This window comes from Tachypleus tridentatus, chromosome 4 (assembly GCF_004210375.1).
Source record: "Tachypleus tridentatus isolate NWPU-2018 chromosome 4, ASM421037v1, whole genome shotgun sequence".
Lineage (NCBI taxonomy): Eukaryota > Metazoa > Arthropoda > Merostomata > Xiphosura > Limulidae > Tachypleus > Tachypleus tridentatus.
In genome coordinates, this window is record NC_134828.1 from 115,489,373 (window position 1) to 115,509,712 (window position 20,340).

Below are 20,340 nucleotides of genomic sequence, written 5' to 3' on the forward strand. Positions count from 1 at the left end.
CACTCTGTCTTCACCCATGATGCCTTACTGGATATGGTATATACAATGTTCTTGACATATTACACTCTGTCTTCACCCATGATGCCTTACTGGATATGGTATATACAATGTTCTTGACATATTACACTCTGTCTTCACCCATGATGCCTTACTAGATTTGGTATATACAATGTTCTTGACATATTACACTCTGTCTTCACCCATGATGCCTTACTGGATATGGTATATACAATGTTCTTGACATATTACACTCTGTCTTCACCCATGATGCCTTACTGGATATGGTATATACAATGTTCTTGACATATTACACTCTGTCTTCACCAATGATGCCTTACTGGATATGGTATATACAATGTTCTTGACATATTACACTCTGTCTTCACCCATGATGCCTTACAAATACTCTCATTACGCAAGTTACTGCAAAGAAATACAAGAGTCATACAGTCTCTTCAGAATTAAATAATTTTTCATTATTTACACAATTAATTCCAATATTTTGTAGTCAAATGCGTATTATAAAAACTATTAAGCATATTGTACCTAAACAAAGAAACATGCAATATTGCAATTTAGATCTGACTCACGACAAATAAATTAAGAAATACATTATGTTAACTGATGAAAGAGGCTTAATATATAGATAATAAATAAAGGAAACACAGAGTGATTCACAATAATGTTAAATCACAAAATAAAAGTTACATATCATAGCTTAATAAAAATGCACACTAACTAGCCACTTTGTTTAATACTTTTGTAGCAGCTGAAATAATTACTAATATTACTCTTCCATAACTAGTCTAAATATCTTTAATGAGATACATTCAAGTAAGTTTTGTACAGGTATTTTGCATGTTGTTATGTCATTCCTATTAACCCATTCACTGCTGATTTGCAGTTGAATGTGAATACTGTATACAACGTACAACTCGCAAAAATTTTGCAAGAATTTAACACACTGACTTCTGATTTATCAATAAGGATATTTCAGGACATAAAAGTTTGTTTAGTACAGATATTATTATCTAGTTTATTTTGTGAATAAATATTTTATAACTGTTGAGTTTTTTTATTATAAGAGAGTTAATAGCAGAAGACTGTTGAAAGTTGTGTTTGTAATTCACTGATGTTGAGAATATAATGAGTGGACAAATTGGTAAATTTTTAAATACTATGAAACAGCAGAAGAAAGTGGAGTTAGAGGAAAACTAATAGTTTTAATAGAAACAAAAATATAGTTTATTCCATGAAAGAGTATTCTAAATAAACTGAATCAGATTGAGTAAACTTTGACAAAAAGAACAAAAAAACCCGAAGTACAAGGACCATAGACTCACAGGATGAACAGTATATATATAGGATTGTGGTAACTCAATGACAATGTAAGTGAATTACACACAGAATACTTGTGTCATAGGAATACAGAAAGGTAGATCAGCTTGTCAATTGAAATTCCTAAATAAATGAATACGCCTTAGTGGACTTTTGACAAGAAGAAGAGAACTATATATTTAATGTTTACAATGTACCTCTCATCTCTATATTGTAAAGATTTTGCTGTACATACTTCTGACTAGTTTGAAAACAAGTAGTGAGTGTGCTGGAGGTTTATTTTTCAATTTATCACTAACAAGTCACAGACATCTACTGTAGAAGAACCCTAAACCCAACAACACTATATATTTATACTATAAAAAATACAAGTAAAAGCCTTTAACATGTGACAATTGGTGGACACAGTCTTTAATTAACATGTACAGTCCACCTCTGGCAGTTGAATGTGAGTATTCTGTACACAATGTAAAGCTTGTAAAAATTCTGAACATGTTTAAATATTCTGCACCCATAGGGTGAACTGGGTGTAGAAAGGTCAGAAACCTTGTAGTCATTCAGCAATAGTTAGAAGCTTGTGTTATGTTGGCCTCATTTCCATTCCTTATAAACTCTGGATAAAACAACTGAAGGGCTCAGACTTAGTACTACTTATCAAGCAGTGAAGTGACAAAAGCACATCAGAAATTGGTAAATTAATGCAGAATCTGATATTTGTATTGTCACTTACGAGCGTAGGACAGTTGGTTGTATTGTTGTTATAAACCTTAAGCACATGTAGCCAACATGTAGTGCACAGAGCTCAAAAGTAAAAAATACCTCAGGCTTTGCATAATACAAGGACTGCAGGCTATCAAAGAGTGTTATGTGTTAGCATACTCATTTAAATGTAGTTTTACTAGTTGCATTCATGTTAAGACACTGAGCAATAATACAAGGACTGCAGGCTATCAAAGAGTGTTATGTGTTAGCGTACTCATTTAAATGTAGTTTTACCAGATACATTCATGTTAAGACACTGAGCAATAGTGCACTGGTCAAATGAAAAACTGACCATTTGACATAGCTGATCTTCTGCCCTAAAGTGTAAAAGGTAATTAGTATTTACTGATAGTTACTGGTTACTTACCCAAGTTGAATGAAGTTCATCCATGATGATAGAGAAAGCAGTCCATCACATGCAGTAGCTTAACAATTCACATCACAGTTTTGTTCATTTGATGAAAGTCAACATGGACCAAGGAGATAACTTAAATAGCCAGTTGTATATAAACTTGTTTTGTTATGGCTGAATCTCCTGTACAGATTCTTAAGCATGTGCTTACTACTTTTGTTAACCTTGATCAAATAGATTGGGATGAGCATCTAATATTTGTTATGATGGCATAGTGCACAAGTGAACAACAGACTGGCTGTTTTCCTTAATCATCTCCTTCAGTATTTGACTGCCCATTAGATCTCCTGTCCAATGGAGGTCATGAACTGGACAATTAAGTTAAAGTCTGCTGCAGATCTCCATGGCTTAGCATGTAAATCTGCTCCCTCTGTCCAGGTCTCAAGATAGCAGTCCCAAGGTATGTGTTTAAGCACACAGTGTTTACAGTGTTGCATCTGCATGGTTGGTTTTCTTCAAATGACCAAAAAGGCCACAGTGACTAGTTCTTAAGCAGTAAATGATTGTAGCATTCTCTCTGTCCAAGAATTTGAATGAATCTTGCTGTGGGTTTTCATTTCCTTGAATCTCTGATTCATCAAACCTCATGATCTTTGGATACGAAGCACAGCTTCAGGTGGCTCTTCACCCACTACAAAAGTGGTGCAGTATCCGTAAGACTATTTGGAATGGATCCTTGTACAGTTTGAATGACTAGATTGGTTCATTTAGTGAACTGTGTGTTACAGCACACAAATGTACAACTTTTCAGTTAACAAAAATTTTAACTCGTAATAGTTGGATGTGATTGGATGATTTGGTGGGAAATATTCAGGACACATTGAGATATAAAACATATTGTGTCCCAATGTTTCACAAATCACTGATATAGGTAAAATACATGGATTTCAATACACTAACACTTAGGATAACATTTCTAAGATCAAAGAGGTGGCTGGTCAATCTGCCATGAATAAAACACAGCACATGGATCCAACTAAATTTTCCCTAGTTAAGTAGTGACTGACTTGTTATGTTGTTTAAACTTCCACTAAGAGGTGAACTTCTAACCTATCACACATTGAATGGAAGTGTCCAATTCTACATGTTAATATAGCCATGAATCTTTTGAATTGCCTAACATATGTTACACTCATAACAGGATTATAGTGAACTGTTGAACAGACTGGAAAGTTTCAGCCTGATACATAAGAAATACACATCACTTCTATAAAGTAACTTGGTAACCAACATCACCACTATAAGTCTTTTTTATCAAATGCTGGAAAAAATCTTTAGCATCCTAAAAGAATTGATACCATGATCTTCTCATCAGAGGGTTGTGACTTGAATTTGGGTGCTTCCACTGCAAACTTTGCATTTTTTTTCTCTAGATCAAAGTGGAAAACCCAAATTTAATTCACAGTTATGAATATATTTAAATCTTTGGAGTAGCCATTGACTTTCAACAACTCAGATCCATTTCTTCTCAGGTGACAACATGTTTGGAACCCAAATGCCATTACATTTACTAATGTTCAAACTGTTACTCAAAATGATGCCTAAATTTTTATCAATTCTCACTTCTTATATTAACTCCATGATGGTATTTCTTCTAATTAGAACATACCTGGGAAATGATGCTACAAAAGGCAGAATTAGACCTAGCAGTTTCCAAAAAGAGGTGTGGAAAGGCATGACATAATCAGACAAAAGAAAAAGGCTATCAAAATCTTCATTGTCACAAACAGGTTCAGGAGGAAATCAAACACTATTTGGAGAAGAAGACAGACTCAGATAATGCCCACTCCTGATAAATAAAGGCCAAGTCAAGTTCCCTCTACCTGAAGCCTGAGTAATTGTGGTATAACATCCAAAGTGATGAGGGTCAGTATTCATCATAAGAAAAGATGATATTACAAAAGTTTTTGAAAGAAGAAAGAACTAAAGTAAGTTTGCAGAGAAAACTATAAAACAATAGTGTAAAAATAATCCTTCCACTTCATATGATATAAATAAATAAATAAAAATATATGAACAGAACAACATGTCTTGACTGTCAGACAAGAAGTGGAAGTTTGGTGGAACTGAACAGAGAGAGTCATATGCACAAAATCGATGTGCCACACTCCTATTGGTGGAGGTTGTTACATTATGATTTACATGTAAGATGCAACTGAACCACATTAATCATGGGGTACAAAGGCGATCAAGGCTTGTGGCATGTGATTAACTTTTGCATACAGAAGGCAGCACAGAACAATAACAGCTATATCTGTGAAATGAGATAAGATACCATATCAGAAATTATTTAATGTAGTCTTGTGAAACTTTGTACAAAAAAAACCATGGAACACTACAATTGCATTAAATTACATACATGATACATTTTCATGCAAAACAGTTTATAATTTTTAAAAAGTAACTTAATCCTATATTAGGTGAATAGAATTGATTAATGAGCTCAACTACAAATTAGTTAAGTAACCTTAACAGTACAACTCTACTAGTTTATATGTAAATATTCCATCATGACATCTAAACATCCCACAGGCTTGCCAATAAGATTCTCTTCCATAAAGTTTTAATTAACACAAATAAATCCCAAAACAAGATGGTTATAATTACCACAATGAAATATTGCTAAATTCTTTAGACTTTTGTAAGCTTGTGATTCTTTGTTCTTAGGTCTACTAAATTATAAGTTATTAATAATCAGATATTTACAAAAGTTGCACTTTTATATTTTAGTAAGTGACAGCTAACTTACAAAAACATTTAGAGTAAAATACTAAAAGCAAAATTGTAATTTTGATGAAATATTTTTGTTAAACATATTGAAAAGTATGCTTGCTTTAACAAGGGCAACAAAGAGCTTTTTGGTGCACCTGTGTCATCCCATCCACTAAACATTTGAAGAAAAATTAATCTTAGGGCCTACCCTCATCATTTTTATATTTATCAAGTTTTCCCTAAACTATGACTAATGTAATGCATCCAACACATTTGAGGGCAACTTATCCCAAAGGCCAAACACCCCTGTTAGAAAAATAAAACAATCTTAACTGAAGTTGATTCTTATACTAACAAAATTCACAGCCATGTCCTCTAATCCTACAAAGCTGTATTTGACTGCACACAGTTAATTAGGGTGAAGAAGTGCTAACATATCAGACCAATAAAAACTTAGAAACCTATGTGATTATTATCTTTTATTGTGGAAGTATTAATATTATGGTTACTTTTAGCAGCTAAAATACATAAGTACCTAATTAAATAACATTATACAGTATCAGATATTAAATATTTAAAATCATAATTAAATGTTTCCAATGGTTTTATTGACAGAAGAAAATACTGGTAATTTTACAAACTAGCGGTTCATGTTATCTGCTAATATAAATCAACAAGATTTGCATAATGCAAATTAATAGACCAATAATAATACATACTTAACCCAATAAACAATAAAAAATCAATCTTACCCTTTATTTCTCAAGATATCACAAACTATCCATTTTAATTATTGTAAGGCACCATCTTCCATTAAAGTTACTAGTACAAATGCCACCTTATGATTTATGCTAGTAATTACCAGCTGTATTATCCACACTTCATTGCAAAAAATGAAAATACTTCAAAAAAGCATTTATTTTCTGGGAAATATTGTTTGTATTGTATTGTGTTCCTTTTTATATATTACAAGTATTATCCTTTATTAAAAAATAATAGTTTTTTAAAAACTCAATATTTTAGTAGTACATTTAAAAAAATACATCAATAGATATAATCAAATCCTCAGATATAGTTCAAGAGAAAATTGTGATTTTGTTGGGAGATGAGTACTTTTTGTTAAAATTGGTTTCTGTTACAAAAAAAAAAAAATGGTTGTTACAGATACCAGATATTTTTCCATATGTAACTATCTTGAATACACAATGTAAAATTTATTACGGATTTTTGTTTGTGGTTTCATCCAATAGATGACACTCCTGCATTTGAGATCTTGTATTTCAACACAACAGAGTGCACCACTGTATTTATTATTTCAATCATATATATATATATATATAATGGCCACGTTATTGCTCCATCATAGTAAGATTGGAAACTCGTTATATATAAAATAATCATCAAGTTACTGAAATTAGACTGCCTTAACTGAAGCCCACAGCTTTTTCTACTTACTGCTTTCATAAATTAGCAAAAACAAATTAAGAAACTACATTCTATTGATCCACTGAATAATACTGTACCTTTCATCAAGGTTTCTTCTACAACTTCTGTTCATAAGTTCTGAAATCTTAAAACCTATATCCACACGATAACCTTTCCAGCCCTAAAATTATCCTTTTAACCCTCCAAGAAATCAATATCCCTTCTTACACAAGAGGAAAACTATTTACAGTATTCCAAATGCAGCCTAAATAGTGATGTGTATAAATATATAATAACCTATTTTAACTTCTAATCATAAGGCCTGAAAATATTTATCTACCACCATCCCTCTCTTCAGTCAAGTTACTGATTGGATTCTACCTGTTTTAAATATGTGATTCAAATTATAAATGTACTTACTATAACTACAACTAAAAGTTATTTGTCAAATACTTATCTTGCTTATCAACTGATCAAACTCATTCCCTGCTACCTCAACATCCTCAGTACAGCTAGAAATAACTAATAGTTTAGTGTCATCTGCAACTCCACTATTAGAGAAAGACAACAGGAAGGCTGGTGGTACCTATTAGAGAGTTCACATAATAACTGTACTATAGTACTGGACTCCACTGAAGAAGGAAAAAAACTTTCATTAAATATAGTTTAAACTAAATTTCTATGTAGTAATATTTAGAACATAAGATTATCTGATTTTTAAAAATATTCAACAATAAGTTTGGTTATTATTTTCATTGTATTATGAACTGATTGAGGGAGCTCAGAGCTATCAAATAATAGGAATTAATGAAAGTTAATATTTTCCTACATCAAAATTAATTTCCAGTGGATACGTACCTCCACTAACACAATACCTTTTCCTGCCTTTTATATCCACAAATTTTCACTCACCACTAGCTTTAATACTCCCAATATATCATGTTTCAACATGAGGTAGTTGCATGATAGCATGAAATTAGCATATGACAAATCTCCATCAACAGGAGCATGATATGACTCTTAGCACAACTAACTCCTTCTGTGCAGCTCAGTTAAAAATAACTTCAAAAGTAAGCAACAGAGAGTGGTCAGAAAGAGTGGGAGGTGTTAAAAATGTAAGAGTCTATCAGAAATACACTGTCATTTTAGGAAAACTTTAACATCTGATATAACTTGCTCTATTTACAGTTAAAAGAAATACACCATTAAAATCTAGTCCTAAAATGGCTCTACATATGTTTCATGTTTATCACACCATGATAAAACTAAGGACAAGGTTAGGGCTCATTCTAAAACACTGAAATTAAACTATCAATTTCAGTATGTAATTCTACTTTAAATTCCACCTGATTTAACAACTTAGTGTTATTCCAGTCCATAAAATAAGATATTTCTGCCACATGTTCTGCTAACACAGATTCATTTACTTTTTATTTTACTACCACATATGTATTTCCTATGATCCTGCATTTTAATTTTCTACATTTTTGGTCAACATACAATCAACCACAGATTCTAGGGCTTTTATAAATCTCACATTTATCAAGTTCTTCTTTTCTAACTTTTGTAGTAATGAAACTAAGAAAGTGTTATGTTACAGTATATTTATTTTTCATTGTATTACCTAGATAATTCATAGATAAGCCTTGAACACATGGTAAACAAACTGTCACATTAGATACCTTATATTTTCCCTCTAACCTTGTACATGTTAACGTTCTTAATTTATTAATATGTTTATGATGCACACAGAATACCTAGAATCTCACTCTGATCTGGTGGAGTGACTGATGTAACAGTACCTAGATGAATCCCACTCAAATAGCACCCAAAGGAAGCTCATGGAATGTGAGGATAAAACATATATAAGGCACAACCATGGGAAACTACACCACTTACGAGCCAGGTATACTCTTTGACAGTGAAAATTATGTGTTATAATAAAAACAGAAACACGAGTTCATCTACACATCTGCACACGTTAAGTATTTGCACTATTACTTTTGATGCAGCATGTGTATTCTCACAAAATTTGATAAGACTTTTAATAAACATTACAAGTATTTTGTATACAAAAAAATAAGAATGAAATATTTTACTAAAGATTTGTTTGTGAAATAGTTTGTTACAAGTCTGAGTGCAAAGTGATTTGATGTTATGATTAAAAAACTATTCTTTGTTGCAAAACACTCAAGTATTATTTACCTAATCTCTAGAACCTCTTAAACAGATTTAAAACATTTGTTTTCACTAAGACTTTATATTTTATGTTATTTTCTATACTCTGACTATGTGGGGGCTCTGTTACTTGACCAACCTTGTAACCATCATAAAAAAATTAGAAAATAACTATAAATTGTTGTTTTTCTGTGCTAGAATGACTACATATTATAACAAGAAAATGCAAATGTTTAGTCTACTTTAAGTCTCATAATGCTGCATATGAACATATATATTTATTATTTTTTTATTATACTGACCTTCCAGTCATGACTACCAAACATTACATAACTTGCATTGAGAAGGTGCACATACACTCAGGTCACATATCCAGTAATATAAAAGTGACCTTTAGTCTTCCCTGTCTTGGCTGTGTTTTAGTGGACTAGTATTTTGTAATATACAGTCACATTTCAATTATTATACATTATATATACGTATATAATTATTACTACTTAGAAATAAATTATTAAATTATTTTTTAAATATAGAACAATGAATCAAGATGAAAAGCAAACAATTATCTATCCCTGCTACAACTTTTGTGATCAGTTGTTGCTGGACATTGGTTGCTAAGCCTTTTAAAACTTTGTACATGGAGAATATCAAACAAAATTTTTTTCAGGTTTTATGTATACAGCTGAATAACCAAAAAAAAATGACAAGTAACTATGCTGGTACCATACAATTCTTTTATAATTTATTAAGTTTAGTGACTGAGATGTATTGATATTTAACAAAATATAAAACATTGAACAGACTAAAGACACAACTTACCTCCTTGAAAAGTTGGAATGAAAGAATGTGGTAACCTTTTCACAGATTAAAATGGCTGAGAAAACCACTCTTGAGATATTCTAAGCTGCTGATTGGTTATTCACATGTCATATACTATAGTAAGAGTACATAAGAGACCATTTCAAACAAATGTAAAGAGTTGAACAGAGTCAATGTGTTTGATTCATAAGCCTTATCTGGTTAAAATAAACAGATACTAAGTTCTTATTTTATATTCTAGCTTGTCAATATTAGTAAGTTGAGTTCCTAATTTGTATGAAATGATAGACTTAGTATATTGACATCACAAACATCTAATTTTAAACAGTGCTGCATTCAACACATCATGTGACTCCATTAAAGTCTATATTTACATTTATATTAAAAATCAACTGATAAGTAATATTAAAGTTGGAATTATAATTTACAATTTCATTCCAAACTTATTGACATAAATAAATAAAATAGTAGTATAATAAACTTTTGAATGCGAGTCAACAAACATGGCCTTTGACCTCTGACCCACTGCAAAAGGGTTAATAGGGAAATTGTCCAGTCCATAACAAGGGAGCATCTGGAATATTATTCAAGTCCACAGTGGAAGAAGTGTCTATACACCATCTACAATAACAGAACACCACCAACCAACCCTTAAAACCAAGTGATATTAATCACAAACAGGAAGAAACATCCATGATCCACCATCCCAATGGATAGAAGCTGGGAGGTGGTGAGGACTCCTGTATTCCATTGGAAGAAGAGGGAAAAAAATGTGTTGGAGAGTCTGAAGGAACACAGTACCAGACATAGTGCAATGAGTGACCATGAAAACCTATTCTGAAAAGCAGACCTTGCCTGATTCAGTCAAACATAGGTAAGGAAAAGATGAGCAGTAATCTTCTTCTATGTTATTTATATTAGTCCATGAGTGTATGGTCTAAACCTAGGAAAAACCTACAAGTGCTCTTGCAGAACATCCCATCTCTAGAGTGGGCTTTACTGATCTAATGGTTGTACAGTACAGGTTTAAGAAAAAGAACACCTCTTCAGGCACTAGGTGAGATTTGTATGTGCAAGAAGTGGTAACAGAAGGTAGACAATAACCTGCCAAACAGGATACAGCCACACAATTGGGAAAATATGAAATAAATGCATGAGAAGTGTTCCACATACTAACATAAACTATACACTCTAATGGATCACAGAATCAGGCATGGTAAAGGGGAGAAAATGGATGATATGAGACTTGGAATAGACAATCATCATCAGGAGAAAGGGAAGAGAAAGCCAGAAAAATAATCTGGTGAATCCAATCTGTAAGGGTAATAGAAGAAGTATCATATGAAAGGGAATGGTACCATTGAATAACTGGGAACAGGAACCATGGAAGAAAGCAGTACAAGTTGCCTAACATCAGAGTGTCAGGACTGGACATAAGAGGTGATCCAAGTTAGAACAATAATAAAGGTGAGAAAAGAAAGGGAGGGAAGACAAAAACACTCTCATGTGTGCAAAAAAAGACAAATCTAAGTAGAGAATGACAAAAGTCCTGTGAAATAACATGCAAGAGGTATAAAGAGTAAACAAACCCAAACACTGACATTCACGTGCCAAAACGAAGAGGAAAAGGGTCTGTAAGGAGAGATGACATAGGCTTAAAGAAAGAAAACGTAAGAGCACGGATGACAACAGTGTGTTTTCAAGGAGGGAAGGATGTAAGGGGCAACAAAGGCAAAAGGAACAACAACAGTAGGGTGAGAACTGGAGAAGTGAAGAAACAACAACAGTAGGGTGAGAACTGAAGAAGTGAAGAAACAACGACAGAGTGTGAGAACTGAAGAAGTGAAGAAACAACGACAGTAGGGTGAGAACTGGAGAAGTGAAGGAACAACGACAGTAGGGTGAGAACTGGAGAAGTGAAGGAACAACGACAGTAGGGTGAGAACTGGAGAAGTGAAGGAATAACAACAGTAGGGTGAGAACTAAATAAGTGAAGACGTGGTAAAAACTTGAGAAACAGAAAGTGGCTGACAAAACTACATGATCACCAGCAACCATGGATAATGAACACCTCTTCTTGAAAAACAGGTAAGAAAGTAGGATGAGGCAGAGTATGAGGACTATGACAAGAAAGCCAACAGCAATTTACACACCACTTACATTAGTAAACTGACAGGGAGCAAGAATAAGTCATGGAAGCAACCCACAGGGAAGTTGTGGTTTGTACAACTGAAAGGACATGAAAAAGAAGAAGGATGGATGGATAAGCATAATGTCCCCTCCTCAATTCTGACTGAGGGCACTGACAGCTACAGCCAAAAGATGTGGAATGGTAGGCCAAAACCTGGGAAGTTTGGAATTCAGACGAGTGGTGAATGCATCAAGTTCTGATGACTCCACTGGTAATCCAGCCATCTGAACACTTGTCATTTGTAGGTCATGGGGAGAATTTTGTTAGGCTGCAATAAATAGTCAGCATCGAGATTCAGAGCACCTGATATATAACAAATGGCACACCAACATTGAAGTGTGATGGCTGTGGGCCTACTACATGATGTCCAATATATGGAAACAATAAAGGCTCAAACAAATGTAATGGTGGAAACCAGAGCTTCTAGAATGGAGAAGCTGACCAAAGGCCTCAACCACCCAACAAAAAATGTTGTGAGCCAAAGTCATTCCAAACAGAAGAGCCCAGAACTGATAAATGCAACTGTGATGGGCAAAACAAAGAAAATGATGAAGAGATGGTAATATGGAGGTAAACATCCAATACATCCAACTTCATTTAACAAAGACCAAAAGAAAACCCATCAAAAAGTTTGAGCAGATTCCATGGTGAATTGAAGAAGGTAAAGGAAACAGTTCAAGGAAGCAAAATCACAGACAGGAAACTAATACCTGATCTTTATGGGGGCTACAAATAAACAGGAATAGAAATCAGATTACAAATAATCCTCCTATTCTATAACACCCTTGTGAAGAAATCTTGATCTAACTTGAAATGACACAAGCTGGAAATGAAGATCCAAAGGAGAGGAAGGATATGGGATGAAGAGACATAAAGGAGAAAAAGTGAGAAGAACAAGATCCTCAGAATGAATCCACAGAACCCAAGAGTCTGTGGTGAAGGAATCTCAAATGGTGGCAAACATGATTTCATACACATATCTGGAGTTTTGGAATAAAATTTTGTCACAACCATACTTAATAAATAATATTATATTCTCAACAGGTTTAAAACTGTATTTACAGTCATAATAGCAAGCCTATTTATAATTTATTAACACTTATTCCAGCTAAAATTTTAATTATAGTCAAGCAAGTGACCCTTCAGGCTACAAAACAGAATAAGATAAGATGTCGTCTTCATGTCAAAGTTTAAAATATTTTGTCCAAGAGTTATGTCTTTCATTACGTGCACTACACATTTTGGTTTTATTCAAATTTCTCAAAATGCTGGGTAATTTTTCTGAGAAGGAATAGAGAATACAGAAGAAATCATTCAAAAACATTTAGTTTTCCACAAGGTTCACGTGAACCTGACGATGACCGAAGAAGGTCGAAACATTGTTCGCTCTTCTATGTAAAAAATATTTTCTCAACCCAAACGAGCCGTTTTTGCATATATATTGAAGATGAAGCTTTTTCAGAAAGTTTTCTAGCATGTTATATGTGGTTTGACAGTAATATTCTATTTAAGGTCAAATTAATTTGTGTATTTTTTAAAGTACTGTCCAGTGAGCAGCCTGTTATTATTGTGATGTCATTAATGCATGGTTGATTGAAGACTGAACTTTTTGGACATGTTGCCTCCATATCAGAAGGACATTAAAGGTGATGCTGATGAATTTGATGTTATTGCTTAGGTTGACAAGGAAGTTGCTTAGCTTTAGCTACATTCTTTACGGTTTCTGTGCTTTTTCTTAATTTCTCATAGAAGGCAATTGCTTGTGTTTTAGTGAGGTTTAATATGACTCACCATTTATTTTACAAATCAATGATTAGATCTAAAGATTTTTAGCTCAGTCTGCAGCAATTAGATGGTTTCTAGATATGCTAAAGACAGCAATGTTACCAGCATATTAAGAGTGGTATGTGTATGTTAGGTTCAGGAATAGACTGTCGTTCATACACAAGGTGTGAATGATGGGTAAAAGAACTGAACCTTGAGGCACTTATGCACAGATCTTAAAAGGTTTGGATAAAATGTTAGTTAATTTTAACTTGAGCTATTGTAAGAAAGTCTGATATCCATTTATTGAAGTATAGTTTATATTAAGATTATTTAGTTCAAATATGTTGGCATCGTGCCAAACACTATCAAAAGCTTTCTTAACATAAAAAAAAATGCCAATGGTGGCATTATTGTTGTTGTACATTGATTCAGTCAGTCTAGTAAGACGGTCATTTATTTGTCTGTGCACATTGATTCAGTCAGTCTAGTAACATGGTCATTTATTTGTCTGTGCACATTGATTCAGTCAGTCTAGTAACATGGTCATTTATTTGTCTGTGCACATTGATTCAGTCAGTCTAGTAAGATGGTCAATTATTTGTCTGTTTTTCTTGGTTCTTTTTTTCCATTAGTTTGTTTCTCAGGATGGCTGGTATGGGTATTACCACTTTCATAATAAAGCAGAGAACAACATTTCAGCCTAAGGTCATCTTATTCTCTACTTTATCTTTAACCCAACAGCTTTCTCATTTGGGTTAAAAACTATCTGGATTTGTTCCGTTAGACTGAGACTTGGGGATTACTGTAATTATTGCTTTTTGTTAAGAGTCAGTCTGAAGTGAAAGACTGATTACGTTTGTTAGGTGGGCTAGAAGGAGGTCTGATTCTTTTTTAAGATTATATTCCTGATTCCATCACGACTGTGAGCCGAGTTTTTATATTGTCTTTTAATTCAGTAAAGGATAAATGTTTAATGATTGGCCTTGTTTATTTTAATTAAGGGTATCCTGTGTATTATCTAAGGTGCTGTTGAAAGAAAATAGAGTGTAAAAAATTCAATATGTGAGTTAATAAATTTATTCATATGATCATGATGGTAGATGCTGAAGTTAGGATAATTTTTGTTACTGAATGTTGTTTCATTATAATTAGCAAGTAGTCTGGCTTTATCTGATTCTGATTTTGCAGTAAATCCACTGTATTTTACCTCAGGGAAAAGAGAGTCATTATTCTTTTATGTTGTTCATGTTTTTAATTTTTTCCAAAATTCTTCAGAGTTGGAGTGAGTTATTAAAGTTATTGCAGAATTCTGACCAGTTGGTTTCTTTGAGTGTTTGGATATTACATTTGATTTGTAAGTGAAGTCTATTGATTTGGGTTTTGATGCTAGGATCAAGTGAGATGTGGTGTTGCCATCTCATATGTCTACATTCTATGATGAGAGAGTCCAGTGTCTGTGTATTTTCTGGAAATAGTGGGAGTTGTGTCTATATAAGCTTCTCTGATTGCTTTGATAATGTGTTCAACACATGTCATATGCTTCTTTGTTATTTATATGCATAATAAAGGAAGGCAGTTTAGTGTTGTGTGAGTTACTGAATGCTTGCCAGCCAATTTTAGTGTAGCTACAGACTGTGGGAAGGTCTGATGCTGGCAGGGTTTTTGTGAGTGTATGGTACAGGATATTGGGAAGTGGTTACTAAAAATTTCTTCATGAACTGTGAAATTACTGATTTTTATTAAAATGTTAGGCAGGGTTTATAAGTCCAGAACTTCATTTGTATCTGTGGGTGAGTGAAAGTGGGTTGGGAAGTGTTACTGATAAGGAACATGTTGTTTCTTTCAAATAAGTCAGTGATTAGTTTGTTTGTGTTTTGTGCAAGTTTAAATTTCCAATGAATATGGGCTGAGGCTGTCTGACCTTGCAGGTTTGTAGGAAGTTAATGTCAAAGTTTATAGAGAAAGAGCAATGTGAAGCTGAAATATGGATCATGATCATATTAATTAGGTGAATGTTGGTTAATATCTGATTTGAAGTCATTTCCTATAGAAAAGGCAAGTGCTATTTTAATGTGGAAATATAATGTTATACCTCTACTGTGTTGTGCATGCGAGAGAGATTATGGAACGTATAATTTGGAATATTGATGATGTCTTTTTCCTTGGCTAGTCTTGGATATAATTAGTATATCAGTTTTTATATCTTTACTTAGACTGTGCAATTTGAGTTGTTTTTTTTTCCATTTTTAAGTCTCCTTGACAACTGAGATGTAGAAGTTTTATGAAGTTAATGGGTTGTGTTTGTTGTAGTCTGAATTATATATGGTATAGTCTGACATTGTGCATGTTACAGTGATATATGCTCTATAATAATTTTTATCAAGAAGAAGCAGAAAGTTCACAGATTTCTACAAACAGAGTGAGTAGGTTTGTTACAAAGTCTGCATAGGTGGAGATTTAAATGGGTTGTACTGTAGTAAATGGGTTGGGGAGATGTTTGATGTCTGTGTCTAGGGTAAATGGATGTAATATTTCAAGAAAGTGTGTGCTGTTGTTGAGACAGAGGCAGTATTTTTGTAAAGGAGGTGGATGTATATTGATGGGTGAGTATAGCACTCTATCTTGGATAAATTTACAACGTGGGCAAGCGATACAACTGGCAGCTGGTCATGTGCCATTCATTAGTGTATTGTGTCACATCATGTTGTCCTGTGCAGTGGGGTTTACTATGACCAAATCTCTGGCAATTATAGGATTGTAATATTTCTTACACAAGTATTTTTGCAAGTTCCACAGAGTGTTTTTTTCCAAAAACAACAACCATCTTTTAAGAGTTTGTCATGTTCATCCTTGGTGTTGATGGTTACTTTAACAAGTGGAAGTTTTCAGTTTAGTCCTAAACAAGGTGATGTGATCAACTTTATCCAGTGTGGAACCCTGTGGTTTGAGTTACTTTGTAATTCTGTCATATTCAATGTTGAGATAAACATCTTTGATGATTATGGCAGACTGAACAGGTTTCAAGAATGCTCTCAGACCTCAAGTTGAGAACCAGGGTTCTACAGCTTCATTGCACTACCTTAACACACAGTTACATGAGACAATTCATTAATACCGAACAAGCAACATTCATGTGTCATGCAACAAAACCAACCAGGAACACAGGGAGTGCTACCTACATGATAACAGTTGTATTAGTGGCACTCAGGAACACAGGGAGTGCTACCTACATGATAACAGTTGTATTAGTGGCACTCAGGAACACAGGGAGTGTTACCTACATCATAACAGTTGTATTAGTGGCACTCAGGAACACAGGGAGTGTTACCTACATGATAACAGTTGTATTAGTGGCACTCAGGAACACAGGGAGTGTTACCTACATGATAACAGTTGTATTAGTGGCACTCAGGAACACAGGGAGTGCTACCTACATGATAACAGTTGTATTAGTGGCACTCAGGAACACAGGGAGTGTTACCTACATGATAACAGTTGTATTAGTGGCACTCAGGAACACAGGAGTGCTACCTACATGATAACAGTTGTATTAGTGGACACTCAGGAACACAGTGGCACTCAGGAGTGTTACCTACATGATAACAGTTGTATTAGTGGCACTCAGGAACACAGGGAGTGTTACCTACATGATAACAGTTGTGTTAGTGGCACTCAGGAACACATTAGTGGCACTCAGGAGTGCTACCTACATGATAACAGTTGTATTAGTGGCACTCAGGAACACAGGGAGTGTTACCTACATGATAACAGTTGTATTAGTGGCACTCAGGAACACAGGGAGTGTTACCTACATGATAACAGTTGTATTAGTGGCACTCAGGAACACAGGGAGTGTTACCTACATGATAACAGTTGTATTAGTGGCACTGATAAACACTTTTTAGTCTAATTTGGCAGTGAATTCTTTATTTACTGCAGATCAGTAAACACTGATGTTACATGTTTACAATAAACAACAAATCACTATTTCATTACAAATTCCTTCTACAACCAGTATCATGTGTATAATAATGAACATAATTGTATATAAAAAAACAGTCAATAATACACATCTTGTACCAATAGTATCATGTCTAAAATAATCAATATAATTGTACATCGCAAACTAATCAATAATATACACCTTGTATGACAAGTAACGTATAATAATGAACAAAACAGAATATCACAAAACAATCAACAATATGTATCTTCTTCAATCAGTATCATGTGTACAACAATAAACATAAAACATTATTCGCTCATCTACTAGTGCTTTCTCTTCCCATACCAGCCGTTTTTAAATATATAATCAACATACCCGTACAATAATTGACATATCTATACATCACAAACCAACCAACAATACACACCTTGTGTAAACAGTATTATGTTTACAATAACCAACTGTACACCAGAAACCAATCAATAATACACATCTTGTGTAACTACTATTGTGCACAATAATCGACATAACTGTACATCACAAACCAGTCAACAATAAAAAACCTTGTACAACCAGTATCATGTATAAAATAATCAACTGTACATCATAAACCAAACGACAAATCACATTTTGTGCAACCAGTATCATGTCCACAATAATATGTCACAAGCCAAACAGAAACATTCATTCTACAATTAATATCATGTGAACAGTAACCAACACCAATGTACATCACAAATCAAACAAAACATTCATTTTGCAATTAATATCAAGTAAACAGTAACCAACACCAATGTGCATCATAAAACCAATCAACAATACACATCTCCTAAAATCAATATCATGTGTACAGTAATACATCACAAACGTATTGCACAATGGAATATCACATAACTGTTGAGTTGCACCATACACTGTTGTTCACACTTACACAAAACAAAAGTAAGAAACAAACTATTAATATACAATGTGTGGGTGTAATGATATGATAAAATAGGTTATGACACCAACACCTGAAGTATGAAATAATGCTAACTTAATTTGTTACAACATGGTTTGGAAACAATTCACCTTCAAACGTGTTAAAATAAATTCAGGCTTAACTGTTCCTTAACCATGTAGGGCATTATAAGTTATGCAGTTAACTTGTTTTCAGAAGTGCACATTAAACTGTTAAAATTATTATCCAAGTCCTTGTACTAATATTTTATTCCAAAAATGTGGTCTACATTTTAAAATCAGATGGAAAATTTGTTAAAATAATTTTAATAATATAACTACCACCCACAATGACATCTATATGCAGTTGAAAACATACAATTTAGTACAGCATGAATAACTTACCACCTTATGAATTGAATCCACCTCAATGATAAGTCAAACATGACTTGACTGACCCTCTTGCAAGAACTGAAATGGTTAAATTTCATGTGGAAGTGAAATCCACAAAGAATGCTAGCACTCTGGCTCTTCTAACAAGATGCCCCATCATATAAGTTTCTCTGATGAATTTGGTAAAACAAATAACAGACCAAATGTTGTAATTAATATGTATTAGTATTACAAAAGAAACTAAACTTTGGGCAGTACTCGGCTACTAATAAGTCATTACATGTTAATATGATATTACTGACAATTACCTGATGTCTTAGAACAACATAATTTGAGCAAATGTATGTTTGTCCATCAAAGCTATACTTGGTTGAACTAATTTCTTCTCACTGTCAGCACTACATAGTTCTATCCAAGGTCAGTCACTCATACTGGTTAGAACTTTATGTTACTGGAAGTAAATATATTTAAAATGTTGTTTAGAAAGAAGTTAGACTTTTTTTTATATGAATTTAATAATGCTTATTTTTCAGACCACAATTTGAAATAACACAACTCTATACATGTTATAATGGTAGAAAACAGATGTCTGTCCATTCACCTTGTATGGACATAAAGAAGAGAAAAAGACATATACAGAAAAAGCAAAAAAAAACAACTATATTACAGTTGTCAAGCCTACTAAAAACAACTATTATGATATACGTGAATCTGTATATTTGTTGTTAAAATGTAATAATAACCTTTTTCTACTGTAAAATTTTTAAAACACAACCATCATGTAATGCTTCAGCTTGAAAATTATTTTTTAAATCCAATTTTCACATTACTGTTTATGTCCTTTTATACTAACAAAAAATATTACACTTTTATATTTTAAATAAAATGCATGTGTTTTAATTTTGAACAGTTTTGCTTAGTAATTTCATATTTGTTTTTACAACTTTAATGTTTTATTGCTTTTCAAGAGTTCTATTAACTAGGGCAGAAACTTGGATGACTAAGTCAAACTTTTCAAGAATAGATATGAAAAATTCATTGTGAAGGTTAGCTCATGATATCAACGTTGCCCAATTTGAGTAATTAGATAATAGTGTGAATTGAGTACAATACCACAATTCTATACATTTTGTGGAAGTTCTACACCTTCTATTAGTTAATAAAAGTGCAATACCAAAGAAAAATTTCTTCCTCACAAATATCTAGATCTTTTAGCAACAATTATCATTTACAAACTAAATTGAGATATTATACAGGGTGGCCCGTAAGTCCCTACCCATCCATATGTTATTATGTTATATTCAATTACGCATGTATTATAAATTTGTTTCTTTTTTTTTCAGAGAAACATGGCCAATGTAAGCCCATTTATACTTGAAGTGCATATTGTGACATGTGGGTACATGAATGCAAGAATACTGGCGACACCATGAACACAATATGACACATGGATGGGTA

At 33.2% G+C, this 20,340-nt stretch overlaps 1 protein-coding gene across 3 annotated transcripts in view; it reads left to right on the forward strand.

Moving 5' to 3' along the window:
- The window catches only part of LOC143249924 (uncharacterized), a 57,076-nt gene extending 37,553 nt beyond the window's left edge, over positions 1-19,523 (forward strand). The window contains exons 4-5 of one of the 3 annotated variants that reach the window (XR_013028040.1): positions 8,402-8,555; positions 19,416-19,523. Coding sequence is in view for 2 of the 3 variants with exons in the window: in XM_076500540.1 (XP_076356655.1) it covers positions 4,115-4,191 (77 nt within the window). In the remaining variant the exon portion in view is untranslated. Of the gene's footprint in view, positions 1-4,114; positions 6,439-8,401; positions 8,977-19,415 lie in introns of those variants that run through there. The other 2 variants (XM_076500541.1, XM_076500540.1) reach the window with 2 other exon arrangements.
- The last annotated feature ends 817 nt before the right edge of the window (positions 19,524-20,340 follow it).